We start from the raw sequence: 24,683 nt of genomic DNA, 5'->3' as shown, positions 1-24,683 counted from the left end.
AGGTTGATGGGATAGTGAACGTGTTGGGTATGCTTGCCTTTAGGTGGCCAATGCAATGAGTGTAGGAGTTTGGGACATCACATTGCAGCTGTACAGGACATTGGTGAGGCCACTTTTGGAATATTGTGTTCAATTCTGGTCTCCTTGCTATAGGAAGGACGTTGTGAAACTTGAAAAGATTTCCTTAGAATCCCTACAGTGTGGAAACAGGCCATTCAGCCCAACAAGCCCACACCAACCCTCCAAAGACCATCCCACCCAAACCCATCCTGTTACATCATCCCTATAATCCTGCATTTCCTATGGCTAACCTACACATTCTTGAAACTATGGGGTAATTTAGCATGGCCAATACACCTAGCCTGCACATCTTTGGACTGTGGGAGGAAACCCAACGAACGTACAAACTCCACCCAAACAGTCGCCCGAGGGTGGAACCGAACTGAGGTCCATAGCGCTGTGAGGCAGCCGTGCTACCCACTGCAACACCCTTATACAAAGGATGTTGCTGGGGTTGGAGGGTTAGAGCTACAGGGAAAGGCTCAATAGGCTGCAGCCATTTTTTCCCCTTGGAGTGTCAGAGGCTGAGGGGTGACCTTGTAGAAGTTCTTAAAATCATGAGGGGCATGGATAGAGTGAATAACCAAGGTCTTTTCCCCAAGGCAGAGGAGACAAAAACTAGAAGGAATAGGTTTAAAAGGTGAGAGGGGGAAAGGTTTAAAAGGACAACATTTAAAAGGCATCTGGAAGGGTACGTGAATAGGAAAGGTTTAGGAGGGATACGGGCCGAATGCTGGGCAGAATACATTAACTTCGGATATCTGGTCAGCATGGACGAGTTGAAGCGAAGGGTCTGTTTCCATGCTATACAGCTGTATGTTTGAATGACCAAAACAAGTGTCTAATAATCAAAAGTAAATCTCTCAAAGGGACCTCCAAAAGGACGTACATTTATAAGGGCTGTGGAAACCTGAAAGCTCCTGTCAAAGGCTGCGGAATTGGAAATTTCAGGACAACAAAGTAGAAACCATGCAGCCTAGAGGCATGGCACAGACTGATCAAGTGTATTTAAATAGCAATCTGATCGAAGGTGAGAGGATCGCCAACTCCTATCCCTATTATCCTAGGGCGCTCACTTGCAGTGAACTGATCCGTTGCCTCAGGTTGGATTCCACACGAAAGACCACAGTGAAACAGAGACTTTTTAAGTGCAATGTGCCTCAAATTCCTTTTGAGCACTTAGTGCTTTTGAAGGACTAACATTCCATGTTAGAGAGAAAAAAAAATACGCAGCTGATTATCAAGAAATCATGGTTTGATATTTTGTAGGTCATTGAGCAAATATCTAAAAGGGCTTTCATAAGACCACAAGACACAGGAGTGGAAGTAAGGCCATTCGGCCCATTGAGTCCACTCCACCATTTAATCAGGGCTAATGGGCATTTCAACTCCACTTCCCTGCACTCTCCCTGTAACCCTTAATTCCTCGAAACTCTCTGGCTGAAGAAATGTCTCCCCATTTCCATTCTAAACTGGCCCCCTCTAATTCTGAGGCTGTGCCCACGGGTCCTAGTCTCCCCGCCTAACAGAAACAACTTCCCAGCGTCCACTCTTTCTAAGCCATACATTATCTTGTAAGTTTCTATTTCATAGAAAGTTTTAATTATTCTGGCATTCCAGTGATAGAAAACCAGATTCCAGTATTGACAATCAATCCACGAACTGCCTTCCACACTCAAGCTGCCTCACATACAGGGAGTCAGTCTCTAGGCTGGAAGAGGCTCCTCACCTTCAAAAGGTAAATTACGTGCTCATTATAGGAAGATAATTAAATTCCTTCAGTAAACAGTGATATCAGAATCATACAGCTTTACAGAACACCATTCCTTCCAACACATCCAAGAGTTCTCACCCCGCAGCAACAGCAATTTACATTTATATAGCACCTTTAACATCAGTGAAATGTCCCAAGACATGGCACAAGATGGGCACAAAACTGGACACTCAGCCACAAACAGATATTGGGACCAATGGTCCATCAAAAAGATATTTTGCAAAGAGAATTTTTCTTTTATTTACTCACAGGATGTTTGGTGGGGGGGGTGGGGGTCACTGGCTAGGCCAGCATTTATTACCCATCCCTAATTGCTCAGAGTACAGTTAAGGGTCAATCACATTGCTGTGGGTCTGGAGTCACATGTAAACCAGACCATGTAAAGAATGGTATATTTCCTTCCCTAAAAGACATTTGTGAACCAGACAGGTTTTCCCTGGCAGTTGACAAAAGGTTTCATGGTCATTGTTAGAGCCTTAATTCCAAGTTTCTTTTTTTACTGAATTCAAATTCCACCAGCTGCTGTGGCAGGATTTGAACCCAGGTGCCCAGAACATTAGCTGAGTTTTTGGATTAATAGTCTAGCAATAATATTCACTAGGTCATTGCTTCCCCTGACTGTAGAAAATAGAGGGCTTTAGGAGTTCCACATCTTGGTGTTCAACATCAGTGAAGAAGCTTTAAAAAAATATATTCAAAGTTACAGTTATTCGATAATATTACATTATCTGGAGACAGCAGTGTAATGTCACAAGTAATCCAGAGGCCCAGAATGCTCTAGGAACATGGGTCCAAATCCCATCATGGTAGTTGGTGCAAATTGGAACATATACCCAGCTTCAATAATGGTGGCCATGAAATTGCTGCAAAACCCTAGCTGGTTCACTAATACTTTGTAGGGATGGAAATCTGCCATCCTCAGCTGGTCTGACCTACAAGTGACTCCAGACCCTCAACAATGTAGTTGACAGTGAAGTACTACCTGAAATGGTTTTGCAAGCCCCTCCGTTCAAGGGCAGTTTGGGATAAGCAATAAACACTGGCCATGTGTCCCACACCACATGAAAGGAAAATGGCTGAGGAGGAGATAAGAGTGACAAGGTTTCACGATTTGAAATGTTTACCAAATAACAAAGATAACATTGACAAATTGGCTCCTACATCTTCATAGTGACTTTGATTTCTTCATGCTCTCTGAGAGTTCCTTAAATCCAGCACTAGCAGCAAAGCCTGTTCCATCGATCATTCTTTCCCTGGCTATGGCAGAGGGAGAAAAAGCTTCAGGAACGTGTTGAAGACAACAGAATGCACCTTCTTGAATTGCGATGGCCTCTCCACACATCCAGCTGTGATAGTTTGCAAAGTTGAACAGCTTTATCGCTCAGCTGATCTCTCAGAACCTCTGCTGCCTGTGGCAGCTCATAGAGAAGCCTGTGACTTGATCTCAAAATAGCTTTCACTGCCTCCTCTTTCATGGAGGATGTTAACTTCATCGTTCAGAAGAAATGCTAATCTTCAATTCCAACACCATCTCATCTTAGAAGCAAACAGACTATTTTACAGCTCAACTGCTTACAAACCAATACTTATAACAATATTCTGGGGCTATAGGAGGTTCTTGATGGCTGTCTTTAAAACTAAAGAGACTGCTGGCATTGTTGCCAAGTGTAAATACTTCATGTTTTTCCTCTACAAATGACCGTTTGATTTCATTACAATCAAACTATTGTCTTACTATCAAGCTGACTGCAGAACAGATCACGTGATCCACTTCTTTTACCTTAAACTTGAAGCTACAATCCTGAAATTATGAATGCAAGACCGAGTTGCAACTGAAAGCAAAATTGGTAGTAATTATTACAGGAAAACACTTCATTTAAAAAAAAATCACAGGAATTAACCATGTCGTGCATTTGTGGCAGAAATCGTTTTCCAGTATATACTATCACAAAAGAAAATTTCACTTGACACAGTTCACTTTAGCAATATTATTAAAACTCAAATTATTAATTATGAAACCATGATTTCTAAGTGAACTGCTTCATCTTTGCTGCCATATCCTGCATCACTTGAATTAAAAAAATACTTCAACATTTGGATGCTGCACAGCACATTTATAAAGTTGACCAACTGCCTCAATTCACTGTGGAGGTAGAACATACTATTTCAAAAAATTAGCATTAAATATCATTTTCCAGGGGATCGAATCTCCACAGTGCTCATCAGAATTTTAAACACATCAACTATGTTAGAAAGTGTACATCTGTAATATTTCAGGTTTTCATAATTAATACAAACTTTGACAATACAAGTTTGCAAGTGTAGTAATGCCAAACTGTAGTTAGAGTGGCAGGTTTACATGGGAAGTTTCCAATGGAAACCCCACAAACCTGTAAAATTCTAACACAGATACACAGGGTAAATGCAGGAAGGATGGTCTAATGGCTGGGGAGTCCAGAACAGAGATCACAATCTAAGGATACATAGCCATTTAAGACAAAAATGGGAAATTTCTTCATCCGGAGACTCAAGAGCCTGTGGAATTCTGCACTATGCAAAATGGTTGAAGCTACCACATTGAATATTTTTGAAGCATTAAATATAGTTCTCAGGACTAAAAGGGATCAAAAGGATATGGGTTAAAGGAGGAACTGGACACTAGATGTGCCAAAGGGTCCACTCCTGCTCCTATTTTCTGTTAAACTGGGACATGGGGGATTTAGGAGAGTAATGTGATAGATGGTACTTAAAATAGGGACCATGCCTTTGTCCAATTATTGCAACTCTGGCATCTCAGCTGATAATTAGCTTTGGGTTCAGACTGCAAGATAATAAATCACCACCAGTCCTTGAATTATTACCCGGAAACATATCAATCTGACATAAAATTTTGCTTTCAGTTGCAACTCTGTCTTGCATTCATAATTTCAGGTCAGCCATTCAGCACATCAAGCTCTGTAAATACATTGAAGTATTGGAGTTACCTGTGAAATAACATCAATGTCACCATTGTTGCACGATTGTATGAATAGAAACGCAGTTTTTTTTTGGAAAAAGGCAGCTCTGAAATTCAGTCAACTTCATCAGTGACGTTGCCACATTACACCGACCTTTGGCTCACTGTGGGTGGTACGGTGGCTCAGTGGTCAGCACTGCTACTTCACAGCTCCAAAGACCCAGGTTCAATTCCAGCCTCTGATGACTGTCTGTGTAGATTTCACACATTCTCCCTGTGTCTGCATGGGCTTCTCCCTAACATCCCAGGATGTGTAGGTTAAGATGAATTGGCCACACTAAATTGCCAAATGTCTAGGGATGTGTGAGCCAGGTGAATTAGCCACGGGACAGACAGGGTCACAAGACAGGGTGGGATGCTCTTTGGAAAGTCAGTGTGGATTTGGCCTACATCCATAGTGTAGGGATTTTATGATTAAAAAAAAACTTGAGATCCATTTGTGAGCCCTCTGTCCCAAATTGCTCCATTTAAAGCATTCCAACTGCTTTGCTCGCTGTTACTTTAATTGGCTACAAGTTTATCATCCTACCTATGCCACCTTGTCCGAAAGCTTCCCAAACGATTATTCTTCTTGTGAGGTTAGAGCATTTGCAGCCGAATCACAACGTGGCAGCAGAGCATAGGCATCCTAGCCCCACAATTAAATGCGAACCATGAAAAACTGGTCTACAGTCTTTTGCCATCCAGTTTATTTCTATAAGCAATAAATGACAATGTCCTATTATTTTACCTTGCATCAAGCAAGCTAACAGAGTTTGTAATTTGAAAAGCAGTTCTTCCTTCTGAAAAGCACATCTCAACAACAGAAACCAGGACATTCAGCCCCTCAAGCACGTTCTGCCATTTAATAAGTTATTGCCCATCTGTTTGTGACTTAATGACGGTTTCCAGCACGCCCCCTAAATACCCCTCAACTCTGCCTTGAATACATTCAATGACAGAGCCTCTAAGGTTCACTGTGGAATTCAAATACTTAACAATGAAAAAGTACTCATTTCCTTCCTAAACAGAAGAATCTTTATTTTGAAACTGTGCTTCCCACCTCAAGATTCTCCTACAAATTGTTCAAATGATTGCTGCTCCCTTCAGTTCCACTCACTCTCAAGCATAATTACAAGAAGTGCGGCAAGTCATTCCTACAAGCCACGCAATTTTCCCCAAAAACCATCCATCAAGGTTCAGGTACATCATCCTTTGAAGTTTGCATCACGTATAGATAGGGTGGTTAAGGAAGTATTTAGCACGCTTGCCTTCATTGCTCAGATCTGAGCAAAGGAGTTAGGACATAGTGTTGAGGATGTACAGAATGTTGCTGAGGCCTCTTCTGGAGTATTGTGTCCAGGTCTGGCCTCCCTGTTAGAGGAAGGGTGTTAAGAGGAGATTTACCAGGATGCTGCTATTAATGGATGGTTTGAGTTGCAAACAGCAGTTGAGATCACACGCCCTCCAGAGCATATGGGGTTGAGAAGTGACCTTATAAAATTATGAGGGGTATAGATAAGGCAATTGGTGGGTGCCTTTTCACCAGGGTGGGGGATTAAGGCGAGGAGGCGTATCTTTTAAAGGAGAGAGGAGAAAGATTTTAAAAAGGCGAGGGGTGTTACATTTAGGAAAGTACATGAATGGGAAATGTTTGCAGGGATACAGGTCCGGGGCAGGCTGGTGGGACCAGTTTAGTTTGGGATTATGGTCTTCATGGACTAATTGGACCAAACTGTGTATATAACTCTATAATTCCTGTTTATCAGAAGCTTTAATGAGTGTAGTGTCTTTCCAATAATATTAAACAAGGGCTTCCCAAAGTAGCAGCTTTCAAGTCCATAGAGAGCTGACTGAGCGGTCATCAGTGAGGCAGTAAAATCCTCTTCATTCCCTCACTCCCACACACCTCAAAATAAAAACTGTAGGTAAACCTAAAAAAAAAACACGAGCTGGAGGCTTGGTCCCTGATGCAGTGAGAACAGTTGGCTTCTGAAAAGCTGTGAAACCTTGTGACCTTGTCTATTCCGCACCGCAGACTTTTACAGATCTGCGGACCCTTCCCTTCCGATCCCAGTTACATAATACTTCATATTTGGATGCAGCACAGCACACGTATAAATTTGATCAACTGCCTCAGCTCACTGAGAATGAGGTAGGTGCCATTTTGAAAAATCATCAAATACCATTCTTCCAAATTACTGGGTCTCTATACTGCTAGTCAGAATTTTAATCACATCTGCACCTAGGGATCACGAGTTTCCAGCCATGAGGTGGGGTCACAATGTAAAAAGGTTTTGGAGACCCTGCATAAATGTTAAAAAATCCTTAACAGTTCCTTCTCAACTACATTGGGAAATCCAGAATTAGGTCTAGCAGGATTTATTTGGTTGCACTGGGGGAGTCCAGAACTATTTTGATTGAGCAAACAATCAGCCGACACCACTTGTTTTTCCTCTCCCTTTTATTTATAAGTTTTAAAATGTACACAAATAACAACCATATTAAATTGCATTGTAAATAACGTTAAATAGTGTCAGGAATAGAGAACTGTACATTAGACATTGATGTGGAATAAGTCAGAGAGCACTTTTTTTTTAAGAAAAAGGGGCAGTGGGGAGGGCAGTTCAAAGCATTTAAACATTTCAGCCAAATTTCACACATTTAGATGGATTTCCTCGAGAGTGAGGAAAGAGCCACAATCCCCAATTAACACAGACAGAAAAACCTAGACATTATCGCCAGCAACACTCAACAGTCAAGTTACGCAACATCGCCATTTGCTATTTTATTGAAAACATTTACTTCCTCTACCAACCCACCTCCCCCCCCGCTCCAACCACACAAAATGTGTTTGTCTCACCTCCAAAAGCAGTCAGTATCATGTAAACACGTCTAGGATTTCTTCATTAAAGAAATCACTGTTGGGTTTCTGGAGTTTAAACCCATTACATTACATTGTGTTGCCCCTTACATCAGCTCAGAGGTAGCAACCATCACATTCTTCATACAGACTGAAAGTGGAGTGAAAGCAACTGAACTGAGCTAAAAGTCTAAGGCCACTAATTGCCAACAGCCCCTTCCCTCCCAAATCTTGTCAATAGCCATAAAACACGCACACACATTCGTAAGATAGTGTGAAATAAATACAATGTACAACAGGGGTGGGAGCAGGTTTTGCCATTCTGTTCGGTTTGACAAGTGCTGGCACCCAACATAAATGACAACATGCATATTGCCAATCCTCGGGGAGTACAAAAACAGTAAAACAGCAGCAGCCACTGCCACTGAAAAACGAGGTCTGCTTTTCAACACGACTCGGTTTTGCTCTCACGATTCCAGCAACCATTAAAAGCACAGGACTGGTCTTCCTCTTCTTTTAGGGGCAAGTAGTTAAAACAATAGGAACGACTGCTCACAGCTGACGAAAGCTCCATTTAAAGTTCAGGCCTGGAACCTCTACCTCCAGGTTCAATTTAGATAGAGTATTCAAACGAAAAAAAAAATCAAAAGGACAGCAGAGTTTTAAAATGAAAAACAGCATTAAAAACACAGCACTACCCAGTCATTCAGCAGGGACAGAACTTCACCCCAAACCCTGATTTGGATTAATACACCATCGTTCTTAGTGAAGGAATGACATTCAAAGCTATTATGTAGAGATGGACAACCTAGATTCTCGTTCATTTTATTTATGAAGGGATATGCTGACTGTTTGATGCTGCCCTCCCCAATTGCCCACACCCTCTTTTTGCACAAATTAAAACTATGTTACACTGTTTGACGTCAGTACTGAAGAAGCAACAGTTTTCACTTTACAATCAAAAAACTTGCTATGTACACAAATACAAAAAATCTCAAAAGTTATTTATGAAATACCAATGTTAAAAAATCCATGGGAAAATAACTTAAGAATCGTATGTATTAAATATAAAACCAAAAGAGTCGTCAAGGGGCATGTTAGCATTGGTGCACAGTTAATATCTCAAAAAGAAAGTAACATTCAAGTTTATAGTACAGAAGGAAATGAAATGTAATTATATTTCACTCTGGGGTAAATGTTACGAAGTGTGAACTAACAGGTGCGTATCCTGAAGGGCAGTACCCAGGAGTGGACAATAAATTATTTGCTACTTCCAGAACTGCAAAGCATTACAAATGCACCCATTTGTGTTTGGCTCCAAAGGAGATTTTAGTCACCAGTTCCCAATCCACCATGGGCAGACACCCGGAGCCCCACACTCTGGGACAGCATTCTCCACAATCCAAGAGGCAGTGGGGAAGAGAGACACCCAGCGTCTACTCAGCCCCAGGTGTGCAATAAGCCCAATAAACGCTGACATTGGAAGAAGAACTTATGGGCGCTGGGGGCGGGGGGGGGGGGGGGGGGGGGGGGGGGAGAAGACTTGTTTAACTCTATTCTTTCTTCCTCTCTACCTCCCTTTCCGAGTAAGTCACTATAAGATGGAACTGAATTCTAGTGGTAAAGAGAATGCTGCTGCTGCATTCAGAGTATTTTCCAATGTACCAAGCTAGGCCACCTGCCACAGTTGTTGCCCATGTTCAGAACAGGTTTGTCAAAAATCAGGCCAGTGTGAGACAGATTTGCAATCAAGGGGTCACATTTTACTCTGCTTATATTCAATATGCCTGACATGTTTCCTCAGATCAACTTCCTCCCTTTTTTACCCCATCCTACGGAAGTGCAGACAATAATTTGGAAGAAGCTGTGGAAATCTTACCAATTCCTTGATACAAGAGGTAGTAGCACCAACCCATGCCCACAGGAACGCTTTCTGAAAGACAACACTGAGGCACATTTCCCACCCCCACACCTTTTGGTGCCTGGAAAAGCTATCCTCGAGCCTTGCTCAACTGGGTATAAATTCCCAAGGGGCCTTGTAAGTTTGGCTGAGCTTTCCTTCGCATTTCTGGCTGCTGAATTTGTAAGAATTTCACTGAACACCTTGAGGAAAAAGACACGCATACGGCACACATACACAACAGTTATTCACACATTTACACCTGCATCGAAGTAGTCCCCATTAGCAATTGCCTGGGTCTAGTTAAAATTAAAAACAAAACAATGTAAACACATCAGCGTGCTAAAGCTGACAAATAATTCAGCACTCTGGAGCATAATGCTTTTTTCCTCCAACTACTTTGGATCTTGCTTGAAGCAGTCACGTCTCTGCACTACCTCACCTAAAAAGGTTCAACAGGTATGTGTTTTGGCAGGTATTTTGATGAGTGCTTCCTCTCTACTGGTAGCCACCCCTATTCTATTCAGTCCTCTATCTCAAATAAACATTACTAAACTTTAGCACTGAATATTTCTGATCAGCTGAAAGTGGCTTATAAGCACGGTTGTGCAACATGAAAAAAAACTACTTTAAAAAAAGGCAATACTGATGAGTATTGACATGCAAGGGATCTGGGGAGCAGGCCACTGGTAGTGACCTATGGCCAGAGTCTGACCATTTGGCACTGATCTGGAGCAGTGAATGGAATCCAAGCCCCAACACTGCATTGACAGGCCAACATACTCCCTCCAAAACTTTGCTATTTAGCCCTAAATGCAGCGGGGCACTGTCATCCCATCTTCCCTGCCACTTCCCTCCAAAAGATATAGGCTGAATGAAGCCACCATATGCTCCAACCTGGTTTTCAGGGATAACATAACAGTCTTTGGAGCTACTGCATTCAAGGCTTGGGTTGAAGGAGACAAGCAGGAGGCCACATTGGCTGACACCTAAAAAGGGGTTCAAATTAAATTTCTCTCGCTACAAAACCGTCTCCAGATCTTTATGCAGTTCAGAACTGCCAGATCTGTCACCTCTGCAGCAGAAGGATGCACTCAGATATATCCCTTTAGGTAGTTAAGTACAGACCCCAGATCCATCCAATGCTACCACAGAGAAGCAGTCAGAGGAAATGACCACGATGTTCGCTGAGGGGGAAATCAAAATCACAACAGTTCCCCTTTACTAACAAAAAACAAACATTAAGTATCAGTTTGCCTAAACATCCTTAAAACCTGCGTAGATCAATAGGTGGGGTTGGCAAACAGGAATGTGGCCCTGGAGTCTTATACCTGGAATAGAAACATTCATCCAGATTTTCCTGCACACCACCCCCCCCACCACTGAAATTTACCTTCCTTTTAAAAAGGAAACACGGCAAACAGAACACTATAAAGCTTTAAAAAAAAAATCAGACAAAAATAAATATATACATTCTTCAGAAATTAGCAGCCAAGGCGGTTCCATGCCACTGGTTTTGTCAACACTATATATACTATAATACATACACACAAATATATATAAAATATATATAGTTGACACGAAAGGACAAGCAGTTGTGATTGGACTCACACTCTTTAATGAGTGCTTGCTGAGAGATATCCCCCAATCCCTTCACAGGAATAGAGCTTCTTTTAAAAATCAGGTTGCTTTTTTTTTTAAAAAAGGTATATGCAAGAGTTTAAAACATGAAGATCTAGTCACCTTGCATACAGATAATAGGCTATGATGTTAATATCTGTATGACAGGAAATGGAGAAAAGGAGATTGAAATATGGTTTTTTTTCCAGAACAGAGGAGGGTTAGACGGCTGAAAACAAATCCCTTATATACATGAATCCCAATGCAGTCATCTGAAAAGGGGCAATTTCAAAAGGGCCGTTTTGACCAGTGGCCCATGATTACAGTACAAGGCATCGAAGGCTATGCTGCCTCTGTGCTCGGTTGCTAAACGGCTGTGGGGGTGCCCCCATTTTAGTCTACGAAAATGACCAGACTTGGCATCACTGGGACAGACTAGTGTGTCCCAAAAGGAGCTCGTCAAAAACCAGTTTTCCTTTTTAAAAAAAATGTCTTGTTTCCTCTTTCTTTCACCTCCTACCATTAACTGTATATCGGGAGGTGAGTGCACACTCAGAGAAGGGGAGGGAGGGTGGCGTTTGAAAGGAGTAGTTGCGGGGTTAGGTTATTTATAACTGATGGTGGGAAGCTCAAAGTCGTTGACTATTTGAGGGTAAGAGGGAGAACTTCTTTCCAAAATGGAGGAGAAATTAAATCCGGGTTTTCTTCTAGGAAAAGAAAACTTCCAAGCAAACTGGGAGTGGGGGAAAAGAAAGTATATAATAAATCTGAGGTGAGTGACACAAGATCATTGAAAACGTGCTCAGACTGAGATTGAGGAGTTTCATCCTCTATTCTCGCACAAATAAAATAGTGGGTGAATACGAGCCCTGTTCTGATATCCTCCCTGAAGGCTCCATCGCAGTGGTCAATGTTGGAGAGGTCGCTCCGTCATTGGCAAAAGTCAGCGAAGGAATCTGGCAGGCAGGAGAAAGGAAGTTCAATGTTACTCAAGCACCATCTCAACCAAAGTGCACCCACAAAAACAAAACAATTTCAAGCTTCCAGCATCTGTGATAGAACAAAAATGACAAGTTGGAAAAAAAAATCAACAGGTCAGGCAGCATCAGTGGAGAAACAGAAGGTTAAACAGCATCGATACACCAACCTCTAAATTGTACTGTCACATCACTAAAAAGGCTATTCCATAAACTCCACTCCCTATGCATCTCTGCCCAGGTTTCTAACACAGTACAGCTTTTCCTTGGTTTTCTGCCTGGCTTTCAATTCCTTAACTCTGTCCACACTGCTACTAAGCTCAGTGAGCAGCAGCTCCACGAGGTCCAAGCAGCTAAAGCCCTTAAACGACATCTGTGATTGACCAGGGCCCTTAGAGATGCCAGCAAGTGGAAAAACTAATTCTTCCTAATCAACGCCTAACCACTGCTAATGGAGGTGTGGGTGAGGATCGTTTCCACTTCTTGTCCTGGAGATTCCAAACAGCCTGACTAAATTGGGGGGGGGGGGGGGGGTCACCATTATCTCATGCTGCTGAGTCCTCTCCCTGCAATTCCTGACACAGGCCTCCCCTGACAAGCAGAGATGAAACAGAGAAAGGGTCAACAGAGACAAGGAGCAACTGTAACATTGCATTCTTTGGCAAGTTGAGATAGGGCAACAAATGTAGCCTTAATCTCAAGCAAAGGTTCAGAAGATTAGCCCACTTTAACCAACACCGCGCACGCCACCCCCCACACCAACTTACTATTTCTCCAAGTCTATCTCCAACAGGCAAGACTCAAACAATGGCCATTTAAAAAAAAAACAGCCCAACAACGAATCATATTTCAGCAAGGAATCCACAATTCCAAGTGAAGAGGCAAGAAGGAAGCTCAGATTAAATACAGCCTGTGAAAATCAGGCCAGAACATAATAGACCTTATTATTCGATGAGGTACACACCTGCTAAAGTACAAGGGAGAAGAGGAGCTTCCCAGCTAATAGTCAATGCGCTTTACATAACTTTTACTTTGCGATCCCTCCCAAATGTAGCCAACACAAAGATTGTTGGAAATCGCTCCCACAAAATAGTAACTAATGCTACGTTTGTTGTCCGTTTTGCACTGGAGTTTGGCAGGCTTTTCTTAGTCAATGGTATTAAGGAATATGGGTCAAAGATGGCATTAGTTCACAGATCAGCACTGAGGAGCTAAATGGTATACAACTCCTGTTCCATTGACAGGGCTGAAAGAAGACCCAATCACAGCTGGAATTGGACATCAGTAGCAGGGAACAAGTACTTGCAGCTACATATCAGGGCAGTCAGATGTACAGCATGACAACAGACCCTTCAGTTCAACCAGTCCATGCTGACCAGATATCGCAAATTATCCTAGTCCATTTCCCAGTATCTAGCCCACATTCCTCTAAATCCTTCCTATTCAGGTTTCAATCTGGGTGGCTTTTAAATCTTGAAAGGGTACCAGCCTCCTTTGGTGCAGAACAAGAGACTGAACCTAAAACCTTCCAACATGAACAGCTTACTAACAGCAGTTTTCAGTGTGTTGGAGAAAAACCTTCAAGACTAAGGAGGTGGTGGTGTGGGGGGGTGCGGTTTAAGGTGAACTAATTTTCTAAATCTTTGCTTTAGATTAAGGCTACATTTGTTGCTCTGTCTCAACTTGCCAAAGAAAACAATGTTTATATTACAGTAACTAAAATTGAAAACGTGCAATTCGCGTCCAGGTCACAGCACAGAAACAGACGTGTCTAACAGCTCCATACTAACCTCCTCCAGAACTATTTAATTTTACCATATTCACAATCTTCCATTCCTTTCCCCTGCATGCTTATTCAGCTTCCCCTTAAATACAATCTGCTCGTTATCAGATATTAAACCAAGTTAAGTATCTTTAAACAACGGAACTTCCTTACATAATTTGTACGGGCAGATAGTACAGGCAAGGAATGTGGTGATGAAATGAAGTGGTGATATCATTTAACCAATAATCCAGAGCCCAGGCTAATGTTCTGGGGACATGGGTTTAATTCCTCCCAGGGCACATGGTGAATCTGTAATTAAAAGCTGGTTTAATGATCATGATGTAACCATTGCTAATTGCTGCATAAACCTGCTCCATTCACTAAATGCCACTTATACAAGGAAACCTACTGTTCTTCCCTGGTCATGCAAAATACAGGTCCAGTCTCATAGCAGTGACTTGTGATTGCACTCTGAGATGGGCTACGCAGAGCCAACCAGTTCAAGGGCAACTAGGGACCGACAAGTGCCAGCCTTGTTGGGGACACTCTCATCCCACACAAGAATAAGAGGAAAAAAGAAAGTGAACAGAGTAAGTCTGCACTTTGCAGGAATCATGAATTAAACCAAACAGCCACTTACCAAACTACCTGCTGGTCTAGGGACCCTAGTCACTTTGCCAGATGTTCAAAGGGCATGCTGGTCTGTAAAGAAAATGAACAGATCGTGGATGCAATGATAACCCTCTTGAAAGGAATATAAACTTTGTCAATGGAGAAGCAAACAATGAACAGGAATTTGAATCTCCTGTCAACTCAACGAGAAAGAAAACATCGCTCTCTTACATTTCTGATGAGTCTTGGCCCGAAATGTTGGCTTTCCTGCTCCTCGGATGCTGCTTGGCCTAGTGTGTTCATCCAGCTCCACACCTTGTCGTCTATTGTTCTCTTACTGATATGAGCCAAATGACCCACCCTACCCTGACAATTCCTTATAGCCACCACCCTCACCCATGAGTCAGGTATCTTGCCCACTTGTAGCTTGACATTACTGGAGATAGTTCTGCATTCTATACCAGGTGATGTACTTCTGAATGTCCTCCAGCAGCCCGAAGTGTTAGAAAATGTAAAGATTAAAAAAGGGTCACGGTTTAATGCCCAGTCTGAGTTCCTGGACGAGGGAAGGAACTATACGGGAAGGCAAGCTGCGTTCTTACTCTGCCTGGAGAACTGTACCAAAATCTATTGAATTTTAATTGGAGGAATCAGGTTCAGCTGCAAGAACATGGTGGCCACAGAGAGACTAGGGAATTGGTCAAAAATACAGGAGGATTGTTAATTATTAAGTACTTGCTGGACCATCTTCCAGAGTCCATGCCAACATCACCAAAAATGTGCACTTTCCATCAGGAGAATACTAGAGTTTGAAATGGAAAGTGGAGTCGTGTGCACATATTCCCCATGTGTGTAAGCATGCAACAATAGATAAACACATCCCAATCCAATTCATTACCTAGTTAAAGCCAGCTAGGTTATCTAGCCATCAAATTTCTGCCTTTTTGCTGCAGCAACTCTGGAGTAGGCCAGTAGAGGGCCCCAAAGAGCTGTGACACTTATTTGGTGCCCAGGTCTCACTACATAGGCATTGACAATAAAAGATGTTATAAAAAGATCTACGCAGCAGATTAATTCTCATAGAACATAAAGTTGTGCTGACCTATTATCCTGCTAAGATCAAAGTACTCTGCATATCCTACATTATAACATCATCCATGCCCCTATCCAAGAGTCGCTTAATTGTCTCTAATGTATCGGAGACCACTACCACTGTTGGCATGTTCTGTCCTACAAAGCAACAAAATAAAAACAAAAAAATTTGCACGCACCTGGGGCATGAAAATGACCAAATGGTGACAGAAGCAAAGTTACTACAGATGCTGAAAATAGAAAAAATTCTGGGAACACTCAAACATGCATCTATATACAGAAGGTGATTAACCTGGAACATTAAACAGTTTCTGCTCTCTACACAGATGCTGCCTGACTCAAGTACTTTCAAGCATTTGCTGCTGCTTTTTAAAAAATGCTGTCCCTCCACCGACTGCTTGACAGAACATGTGAACCTGCTACAATTAGCCACGCACTAGAGATGTGTTTTACCAAGGAGGTAAAATGGCCATTTCTTGCTGAACAGGATCAAGCAGTGAAGGCCACCTAGTCAATGTCTCACCAGCACCTACCGTCTCTTCTTAGTAAAGTTACCAGATGACCAGCAGGGCTAGTTTAACTAGAGGATCACCACATCTCAGAAGAGGTTAAGAAGGCAGGGCATTCACAGTGATATGGGAATTGAACCTGCATTAATCACCTTAGCATCACTATATCACAAACCAGCTGAGATAGCCATTAGCATAGTCACCAGATAGCAACAATCACCAAATGAGACAAGTCCAGCAGAAGTCAATAAAAACCTCGACAACAGCAACAAAAATAAGCAACCCTTTGTAAAATAATAAAAATTGCAACACAGTTTTTTGTTAGTTCGAGTCATGGATTCTCTGATAGTGGTGTTACAATTCACTCAAGATCAACATGTGCTTTTTAAGCGCACTGGTGCGGTTTAGAGCAATGGGGTGGTAGAGGATGTTCTTTTCACCCAGTGACCAGCCTGCCACTGTAATATATCGGAAGGATTTGGAGGTCACCACTCAGCCTATTTGATCACATACAGAATACATCTTCCTTGTGCATCAAATCCTAGGAGGGGACTTGAACCCTAGGCCTTGTGGCTCAGAGGCAGGGGGTACTGTAAGACTTCCTTCCAATATTCCCCAGAGCTTTAACTAGCTTTCCAGAGGCACAAAGATCAGAAAAGTCAATATTACTGTCTTATATGAGCTGCAGTGGTGATCAGGTGCCTCGGTCCTTGTGTCAGCATAGGTTTGGAAGCTTGATTGTGCAAGCATGACAGGTCTCCTATTTTACTAACAGAACTACTAACATACAAAGTTTGTGACTTTTGTGTCATTAGTTAAGCTTCTAGTTTGGTTAGTTTTGCAGACGTAAAAAGCATAAACCATTTAAATCAAATTGCAGGTGAAATCAAATTCATTTTGCAGATTAAGCTAGGCCTCCTGCCCAGTAAAAAGAACTACAAACACCCCTACCAGGCTCTGATACAAGTGCTAGACTCAAAACGGGGCACTGACATCTTATCAGCATATTTCTCAATTTCCCCTAAACTTCAACCCAAAAAATCCCAAATAAATCAATTAAAAACAAACTAGCAGAAGGGACTCGGAGACTTTTATGCAGATGAAAGGACGGCAAAAACCCTCTTACCTGTGATGCTGAAATCCGTGAAGCATCTTGTCGGGCTGTGAGATCAGAGGAAGAAACATTAGCGGGAGCGCCTCGATGTAACCGCATGCTCACTTTGCGCTCTCTCTCCGCCCGAGAGATTGGTCTCGGTGAGGTATTGGCTGCAACAACAGGAGAAAAGCACTTTGTTAAACTGCCTTTTGCCACACAATGAAAAGAGAAAAGGTTTAACTTTCTGCTTTGCAACTAGACGACGATGGCTATTGTTTAACTGGAATGCTTTGCTTGGCTGATCCTGCAGGGAGGAACTGGTACTGAGCCGATAGTTGAGGTGAAAACCTCTAAGCCACTTCACACTAGTCTACATACATTGGTGGCTTTTCGGGGAAAAAATGCTGTGTATCAGGACCTCCCTCAGAACTAAGCTTTCCACATTCGCTCTACGCTGCTTGATCAACAAATGTTTCCTGTCCTTTCTTTCACAAATGAAAAGATCCGTCACATGGTCTTTCCATAATCACTCGATGTACAAGCCAAGGGGAGCATGCATGTAGGTGGAACCTTCAACGCCAACAGTCAACAGCTAGCGCTAGGGAGGAAAAAAGAACGGCTGCACTCAAGTTTTTAAATCCTTATTACACAACCTTAAGCAAATAATCTATAAAAATACTTTGTGCTGCAGTTCAGCAAGTGCTGACTGGTCTCTCTGACACAGAAGTGGGAACTTGTGACTCAATTAAGAGCTGCTTCCCACTTATATAGTTGTATTTTATTAACAGTTTGAGGGTGCGATGACTTTTGGAATCACTGATTCAGAGGGCCAACCGCTGCATCACCTACAGTGTACCACCCTGCCCTCACCAAAATTTTGATGTATCCGGTGGTACCGGGACACCAGAAAACATACCTCCCTTGGAATAGATCCCTGGATGACACTTGCAAAACTGAGGATGTTTTCATTTAAAGTGGAAGTGTATAACAAGCAAGTTCTCACAGCAAGTTCAGTGTCTGCGGAACTCTAACCCAGACAGCAGTGGAGCTGGGCTGAATATTTGAGGAAGGCTAGACATGCTCTTGACTAATAAAAGCACAAAAGGGAAAGGGGAGGCAGAAAGAGAAGCTGAGGCCACAATCAGGATTAACAAGAGCAAGCATGCGGGGCCAGATGGCCTACTTCATCTCCTGATTCATATATTCTTGAAGTTTCTTTTATATACCCTTAATTGGATCACAGCATCCCTAGCTAGACCACAGTTTATTGCCCATCCCTAACTGCTCAGAAGGCAGTTAAGAATCAACCACATTGCTGTGGGTCTGTAGTCACATGTAGATCAGATCAGGTAAGGACAGCAGTTTCCTTCCCTAAAGGACATTATGAACTAGGTGGGTTCTTATGACAACCAGCAATAGATTCACGATCATTAGACTCTTGGTTCTAGATTTTTATTGAATTCAAATTCCTCCATCTGCAGTGGCAGGATTCTAACCTCGGTCCCCTGAACTTTGGGCCATCTGCACAGACCCAGGTAGTGATAATACCACTTAGGCCATCACCTCCCCTTATCTACTGCGATACTGCTTTCATCTGAACCAAGAACTATATTACGCTATTCTGAGCTAATTCAATCGATTGCTTAGGATCTGAATACCTGAAGCAGTAATGTCTTTATTCACTCTGCCACAGACTGCTTTAAAGAGAATACTGACCAGACTGCTGTGCTCTTGACGCCTGAGTAGGCAGCACTGCATCTTGTCCATTCCGTAACCGGTTACCCACTGCCCCAGCCCCCGTTCCAGGTGGGAGGACTCTTGTTGCTGAACTGCGAGTCTGTACCACGCGCTCTTCCCGTTCGTGATCTCTGCGCTCACGCTCACTTTCTTCCGGAGTCCGCCCTGCACCCTGTAAAACAGGGGGAAAAGGTCAGTAATAAGAGATAATGGGAACTGCAGATGCTGGAGAATTCCAAGATAATAAAATGTGAGGCTGGATGAACACAGCAGGCCAAGCAGCATCTCAGGAGCACAAAAGCTGATGTTTCAGGCCTAGACCCTTCATCAGAAGGGGCGGGGGGGGGGGGGTTCTGAAATAAATAGGGAGACAGGGGGAGGAGGATCGAAGATGGATAGAGAAGGTACGTGGAGAAAAGACAGACAAGTTCGTTAAAGGGGTGGGGATGGAGCTAGTAGATGTGAGTGTAGGTGGGGCGGTAGGGAGGGGATGTGTTAGTCTGGGGCAGACAGGCCAAGGGAAGCTTGTGAAATCCACATCGATACCATTGTGCTGCAGGGTTCCCAAGTGGCATACACGGGTTGCTGTTCCTGCAACCTTCGGGTGGCATCATTGTGGCACTGCAGGAGGCCCAGGATGGGCATGTCATCTAAAGAATGGGAGGGGGAGTTGAAATGGTTCGCGACTGGGAGGTGCAGTTGTTTATTGCGAACCGAGCGGAGGTGTTCTGCAAAGCGGTCCCCAAGCCTCCGCTTGGTTTCCCCAATGTAGAGGAGGCCACAACGGGTACAGCGGATGCAGTATACCACGTTAGCAGACGTACAGGTGAACATCTGCTTGATGTGGAAAGTCTTCTTGGGGCCTGGGATGGGGGTGAGGGAGGAGGTATAGGAGCAGGTGTAGCACTTCCTGTGGTTGCAGGGGTACGTGCCGGGTATGTTGGGGTTGGAGGGGAGTGAGGAACGGACAAAAGGAGTCAGAGTGAGTGGTCCCTCTGGAAAGCAGACAAGGGTGGGATGGAAAGAGAGATAATGGGAACTGACGATGCTGGAGAATCCAAGATAATAAAGTGTGAAGCTGGATGAACACAGCAGGCCAAGCAGCACCTCAGGAGCACAAAAGCTGACGTTTCGGGCCTAGACCCTTCATCAGAGAGGCTCTCTGATGAAGGGTCTAGGCCCGAAACGTCAGCTTTTGTGCTCCTGAGGTGCTGCTTGGCCTGCTGTGTTCATCCAGCTTCACACTTTATTATCTTATAATATAAGGGTGGGATGGAAAAATGTCTTTGGTGGTGGTGTCGGATTGCAGATGGGAGAAATGTCGGAGGATGATGCGTTGTATCCGGGAGGTTGGTAGGGTGGTACGAGAAGACAAGGGGGATTCTCTTTTGGTGGTTATTGCCGGGTTGGGGTGTGAGGGATGAGTTGCGGGAAACGCGGGCGACATGGTTGAGGGCGTTCTCAACCACTGTTGGGGGAGGTAGTTGCAGTCCTTGAAGAACAACGACATCTGGGATGTACGAGAGTGGAATACCCCATCCTGGGAGCAAACGCGGTGAAGGTGAAGGAATTGGGAATGGAATTTTTGCTGGAAGATGGGTGGGAGGAGGTGCATTATAGGTAGCTGTGGGAGTTGGTGAGCTTGAAATGGATATCGGTTTCTAGGTAGTTGCCTGCAATGGAGACAGAGGGGTCCAGGAAGGTGAGGGATGTGTTGGTGCCTCATAACTGAGCGATGCTACCGTTCATTCGTTGTATGCAAGTGAGAAGGAAAGAAGGATGAAGGTAGTCAAAAAATAACAAATGGGGATAACTAAATTGGAAGTGCATGGCAATTCCAGCTGAGCTAACATACAAGTCAAAGGCTTTGGCAAATGGGTTTTAAAACACTTCAACAGTCGTCAACCAATTCACTCAAACTTCCCATCCATAGCAGTGGCCACCTTCCACATTCAGGCTGTTCAGGAATATACCAATCTCTGGTGATCTTTAATAATTAATTCCCTCGGCATACCAAAAATAGGACTGGATTTTGGCACACCTCCTTCCAAAGCATTCAAGGTGTTTAACCACCACCTCGTTTTCCAACTCAGCCTGGTGATCATCAGGCCCCAGAAAACGCCACATATTCTGAAGTGGGCTGAGCTGATCACGTCCCTGGAAGCATCCACTTATGGTCAAATATATGGCTGGTGTAACAAAGGGGAGGGTGTTAAAGCTGTTCGTGGGAGAATTAAAATGGACCGGTTCAGTGGGAATACTTATCAAAAAAAAATCACGAAAGCACAAAGACTAGGGAAAATCTAAAATGTTTCCTGTGCTGCAGGAGAGGCAACTGATGGGAATGTATGCAGAGGCACTACTTGACAGGAAAATCATTTCACAATAAATTGCCACGAGGTTAGAAAAAGAATAATCAAATCCTTTGCATAAGGAGAGGGAGAACTAAAGAATTTCATGCTGCAATTACTCAGAGGTGTAAGTTGTGCCAGATTTACTAAAGATAAACAGAACAAATTGGTGACCAGTGACTAACAAGGATGAGCTTTTCCCGCCAACAGTGCTGGCTTCATTGGGATCTCAATTAATTAATGGCCCCAGAAATAAAAATATGTTGAATCCTCAGAGATCCAGGCAGTTTATACATTTTCTGCTTTTTGAGTGACAAAAAAACAGAATTTTTTAGTTCTTCTTTATATGAACTGTCCATCAAAAATATACTGTAGCTAAAGAAAGGGCTGAACTTGTAAGTCTTTCACACCCGTGGAACATCCAAGGCACTTGACAGCACAAATAAATGGCACTCAGCATGGTCCTACAACATGAAGATTAGACTTTTAAAATTTAAAAAAAAATGTTGTCAGTTAGGTTGGCCAGGACACCACAGCGAATGTCTGCAATCTTCACACTGGAAATTGGTTTGAACTCTTGTGGGTAAACTGCACTTCAGACGGTACAGCACCCTCTCAGTACTGCATTTGATTTCTGGATCCAGATTTTGCACTCCAGTCCCCGGAGTGGGATTGGCAGAACTCAACCTTGGAGGCAAGTGTTCTGCTTAAGCCACAGCTGACATGGTCAAGTGGAGATGCCCCAAGGATGTGATCAGGGCGACGTAATTTTATTTTCTCACTTGATGAGTAACCGAGTTGCACACAAAACAAATGCTTCAAGTCACTCTTGAGAAAGGCTGTGTTGCAACATGGAAGAATACTTTCCTGGTGGTGAGAATCTAAGGAAAATATCTGAGACGTGGTGAGTTTTTTTTGGGGGGAGGTGGGGTAGAAGAGAGAAGAGATTAAAAAAAAGTCATGTTTCCAGCGCCAAATTTTACAAGTTTAACACGCCTGCACTTACAAACTTCAGCATGTTCCAGTCAAAGACGTAGTCGTATGAGAAGCCCTGTCGGTGAAATAAGTTCCTGAAAAGCTGTCGTAGGTAGGAGTAATCGGGCTTGTCATCAAAACGCAAGGAGCGACAGAAGTTCAGGTAGGTAGAAAATTCAGCTAACAGGGGTAAGGGAAGGGGAAAAATAAAAAGATTAGGATCACAGAACCATTGAAACGGATCAATTAGCTGAGAAATACTGGAGAAGAGTACAGTGATAAACATGATGTAAAAAGAAGAGATGACAAGCAGTAATAGAGCGAAGAGGGTAAGGGAGGGACACTGAGCTAGAAAAGTGCATACAAGCTCCCAAGTTCTCCTCCATTTAATCCGAAAGTGTACAATTTATTTCAAGTGAACAAAAATGCTAGGCAACGCAGGGCTTCAGGGGAAGACAACCAAAGGAACCACCCAGAAAGAGGGGGTTGGTGGTGGTGGAGGAGGAATCCAGGAAGGGAATGACAAACAGGACACAGAATAAAATCAACCTGAATAGGTACAGCAAGAATTGCAACTTTGCAAGGTGAGGAAATATTAACAAAGCAGCAGCACAGAAATCAAGACCCATTTTAATTACCAAGAAGAAATAACTGCTTAAACCTCTAAATCCTGCACAGACAAAAATTTATATTTTGCAGAATTCTCAATCCATTCTGATTTTAAAAAAAATACAACAACATATAATCCAAGGGTCTGAAAAAAAAAGTTAAGAAAGAAAATTAAATGTGATTTTGAAATGCAGTTCTGAGGGGACCAGACAGGGTGGATGCTGAAAGAATATTTCCTTTATGGGAATGACTAGGATTAGGAGGCAGTTTAAAAATAAAGGAAACTCACATTTAAAGACAGAGATGAGGATCTTTTCTTAACTCAGTCTTTCATCTGTGGAATTCTCTGCCAGTGACCACTGAAGACTATAACTTTGAATGTTTTTAAAAGCCAAACTGGATACATTCTTGAATAATAAAGCCGTCAATTGTGATAGAGAGTGATGGTCAGGAAAGTGGTGTTTCAATCCCACACATTAGAGATGACGATATCAAGTGGGGTATAGACTCAAGGGCCAAATGACCTACTCCTGTTAATTCATATCCTTGTATAATTCATGGTCTTACAATGGCCATAAATGGTTTAAAAAACAAAGAGTTTAAATTTATCCATATGCATCACAAGCTATATTTACCAAGCTACTGACTCTTAGCTACACAAGGTTGTTTAACACAGGTTTAAAACAAAAGAGGAATTCAGAAACTTGTTTGGCCAGAGTCAATAATGCAATTTTGTTGTAATATCTCAAAGGTGAGGAACATTTAAAAAAAAACAAACAACACATTCTACCTTATTATAAAAGGATGCACCTCCAGCAGTACTGTGCATCAGAACATTTGAAGTTAGCTGAATGTCTATTCAGAAGCAAACTTGGGCATAAAAAGTTCACACACACAAAACAAAATGTGGCCAACAGTACATTGGGTCAGGGGCTCCATGTCAGTTCCGCAACATTTCTGCCATGTTAGTGATGGGCCCTGGGAATTTTATGCAACCTAACTGTACAATCCAAAGACAGAATGAGAATTTGGTGATAAGGTAATATCATGTCACTGTGCCTCATGTTCACCAGAATCACATCAGGTTAAAAATGGCTGACTTCCTTACAGCAGTGATCTGTCCGCCAAACTCAAAATTGGCACCACGGTAAAGTGTCTGCCAAGGTGGGCCCATCTGTTGAACAGCTCAGCACATCTGAAAACCTAAACTAGCTTATTTCTGGGTCGATAGCTAAACAATTTAATAAAGTTACTTGAGACATAATCTAGAAATGCAGAATACCAGAAGGGCAGGAGCTTGTGTGGAAGTGCCGTGATGCCCCTCTGTACCCTCTCAAAAGGAAAATTCATATCCCACCTTGGGCCAACTTGGGTGACTGAACATTGTGTACTGAGCTAAACCGATCAAAGCATTAACTTCATTATGTAGCATTCAGGGCCACTAGCAGAAGGGGCATCACTTACCCATATCTAATGTGGAAATGGAGAAGTCACATTGGGACACTGGTAAGATCAAGGGCACAGGAGGAGGAAATGCCAGGGTGTGTGCAAGAGAGAGATCACTACCCAATGAATACACTACAAAATGCATACCACGACAGAATGAAGACACAAGTAGGTCTGTGTGCAGATGTATTTTTTGTTTGACTAACCTCATCATCTATCTTCAACTGCTGCCTTGCTTCAACTGCAAAGAACAGCAGCTTAGGCATAGAATTGAAGGGATACCAAAGTCCATGCCATCAGGA

General features: G+C 42.9%; 1 protein-coding gene across 2 annotated transcripts in view; it reads right to left on the bottom strand.

Moving 5' to 3' along the window:
* Positions 1-7,275: 7,275 nt before the first annotated feature.
* Positions 7,276-24,683, bottom strand: part of LOC125447058 (casein kinase I) — an 85,178-nt gene continuing 67,770 nt past the window's right edge. For both annotated transcript variants that reach the window (XM_048521131.2, XM_048521132.2), the window contains exons 7-11: positions 22,358-22,506; positions 18,980-19,172; positions 17,294-17,433; positions 14,595-14,656; positions 7,276-12,168 (exon numbers count right to left, since the gene is read on the bottom strand). In XM_048521131.2, the coding sequence (XP_048377088.1) occupies positions 14,624-14,656; positions 17,294-17,433; positions 18,980-19,172; positions 22,358-22,506 (515 nt within the window). In that variant the 3' untranslated portion in view covers positions 7,276-12,168; positions 14,595-14,623. The remainder of the gene's footprint in view (positions 12,169-14,594; positions 14,657-17,293; positions 17,434-18,979; positions 19,173-22,357; positions 22,507-24,683) is intronic.

This window comes from Stegostoma tigrinum, chromosome 38, assembly GCF_030684315.1.
Source record: "Stegostoma tigrinum isolate sSteTig4 chromosome 38, sSteTig4.hap1, whole genome shotgun sequence".
Classification (NCBI taxonomy): Eukaryota; Metazoa; Chordata; class Chondrichthyes; order Orectolobiformes; family Stegostomatidae; genus Stegostoma; species Stegostoma tigrinum.
This window is presented reverse-complemented; position numbering and strand designations above follow the sequence as displayed.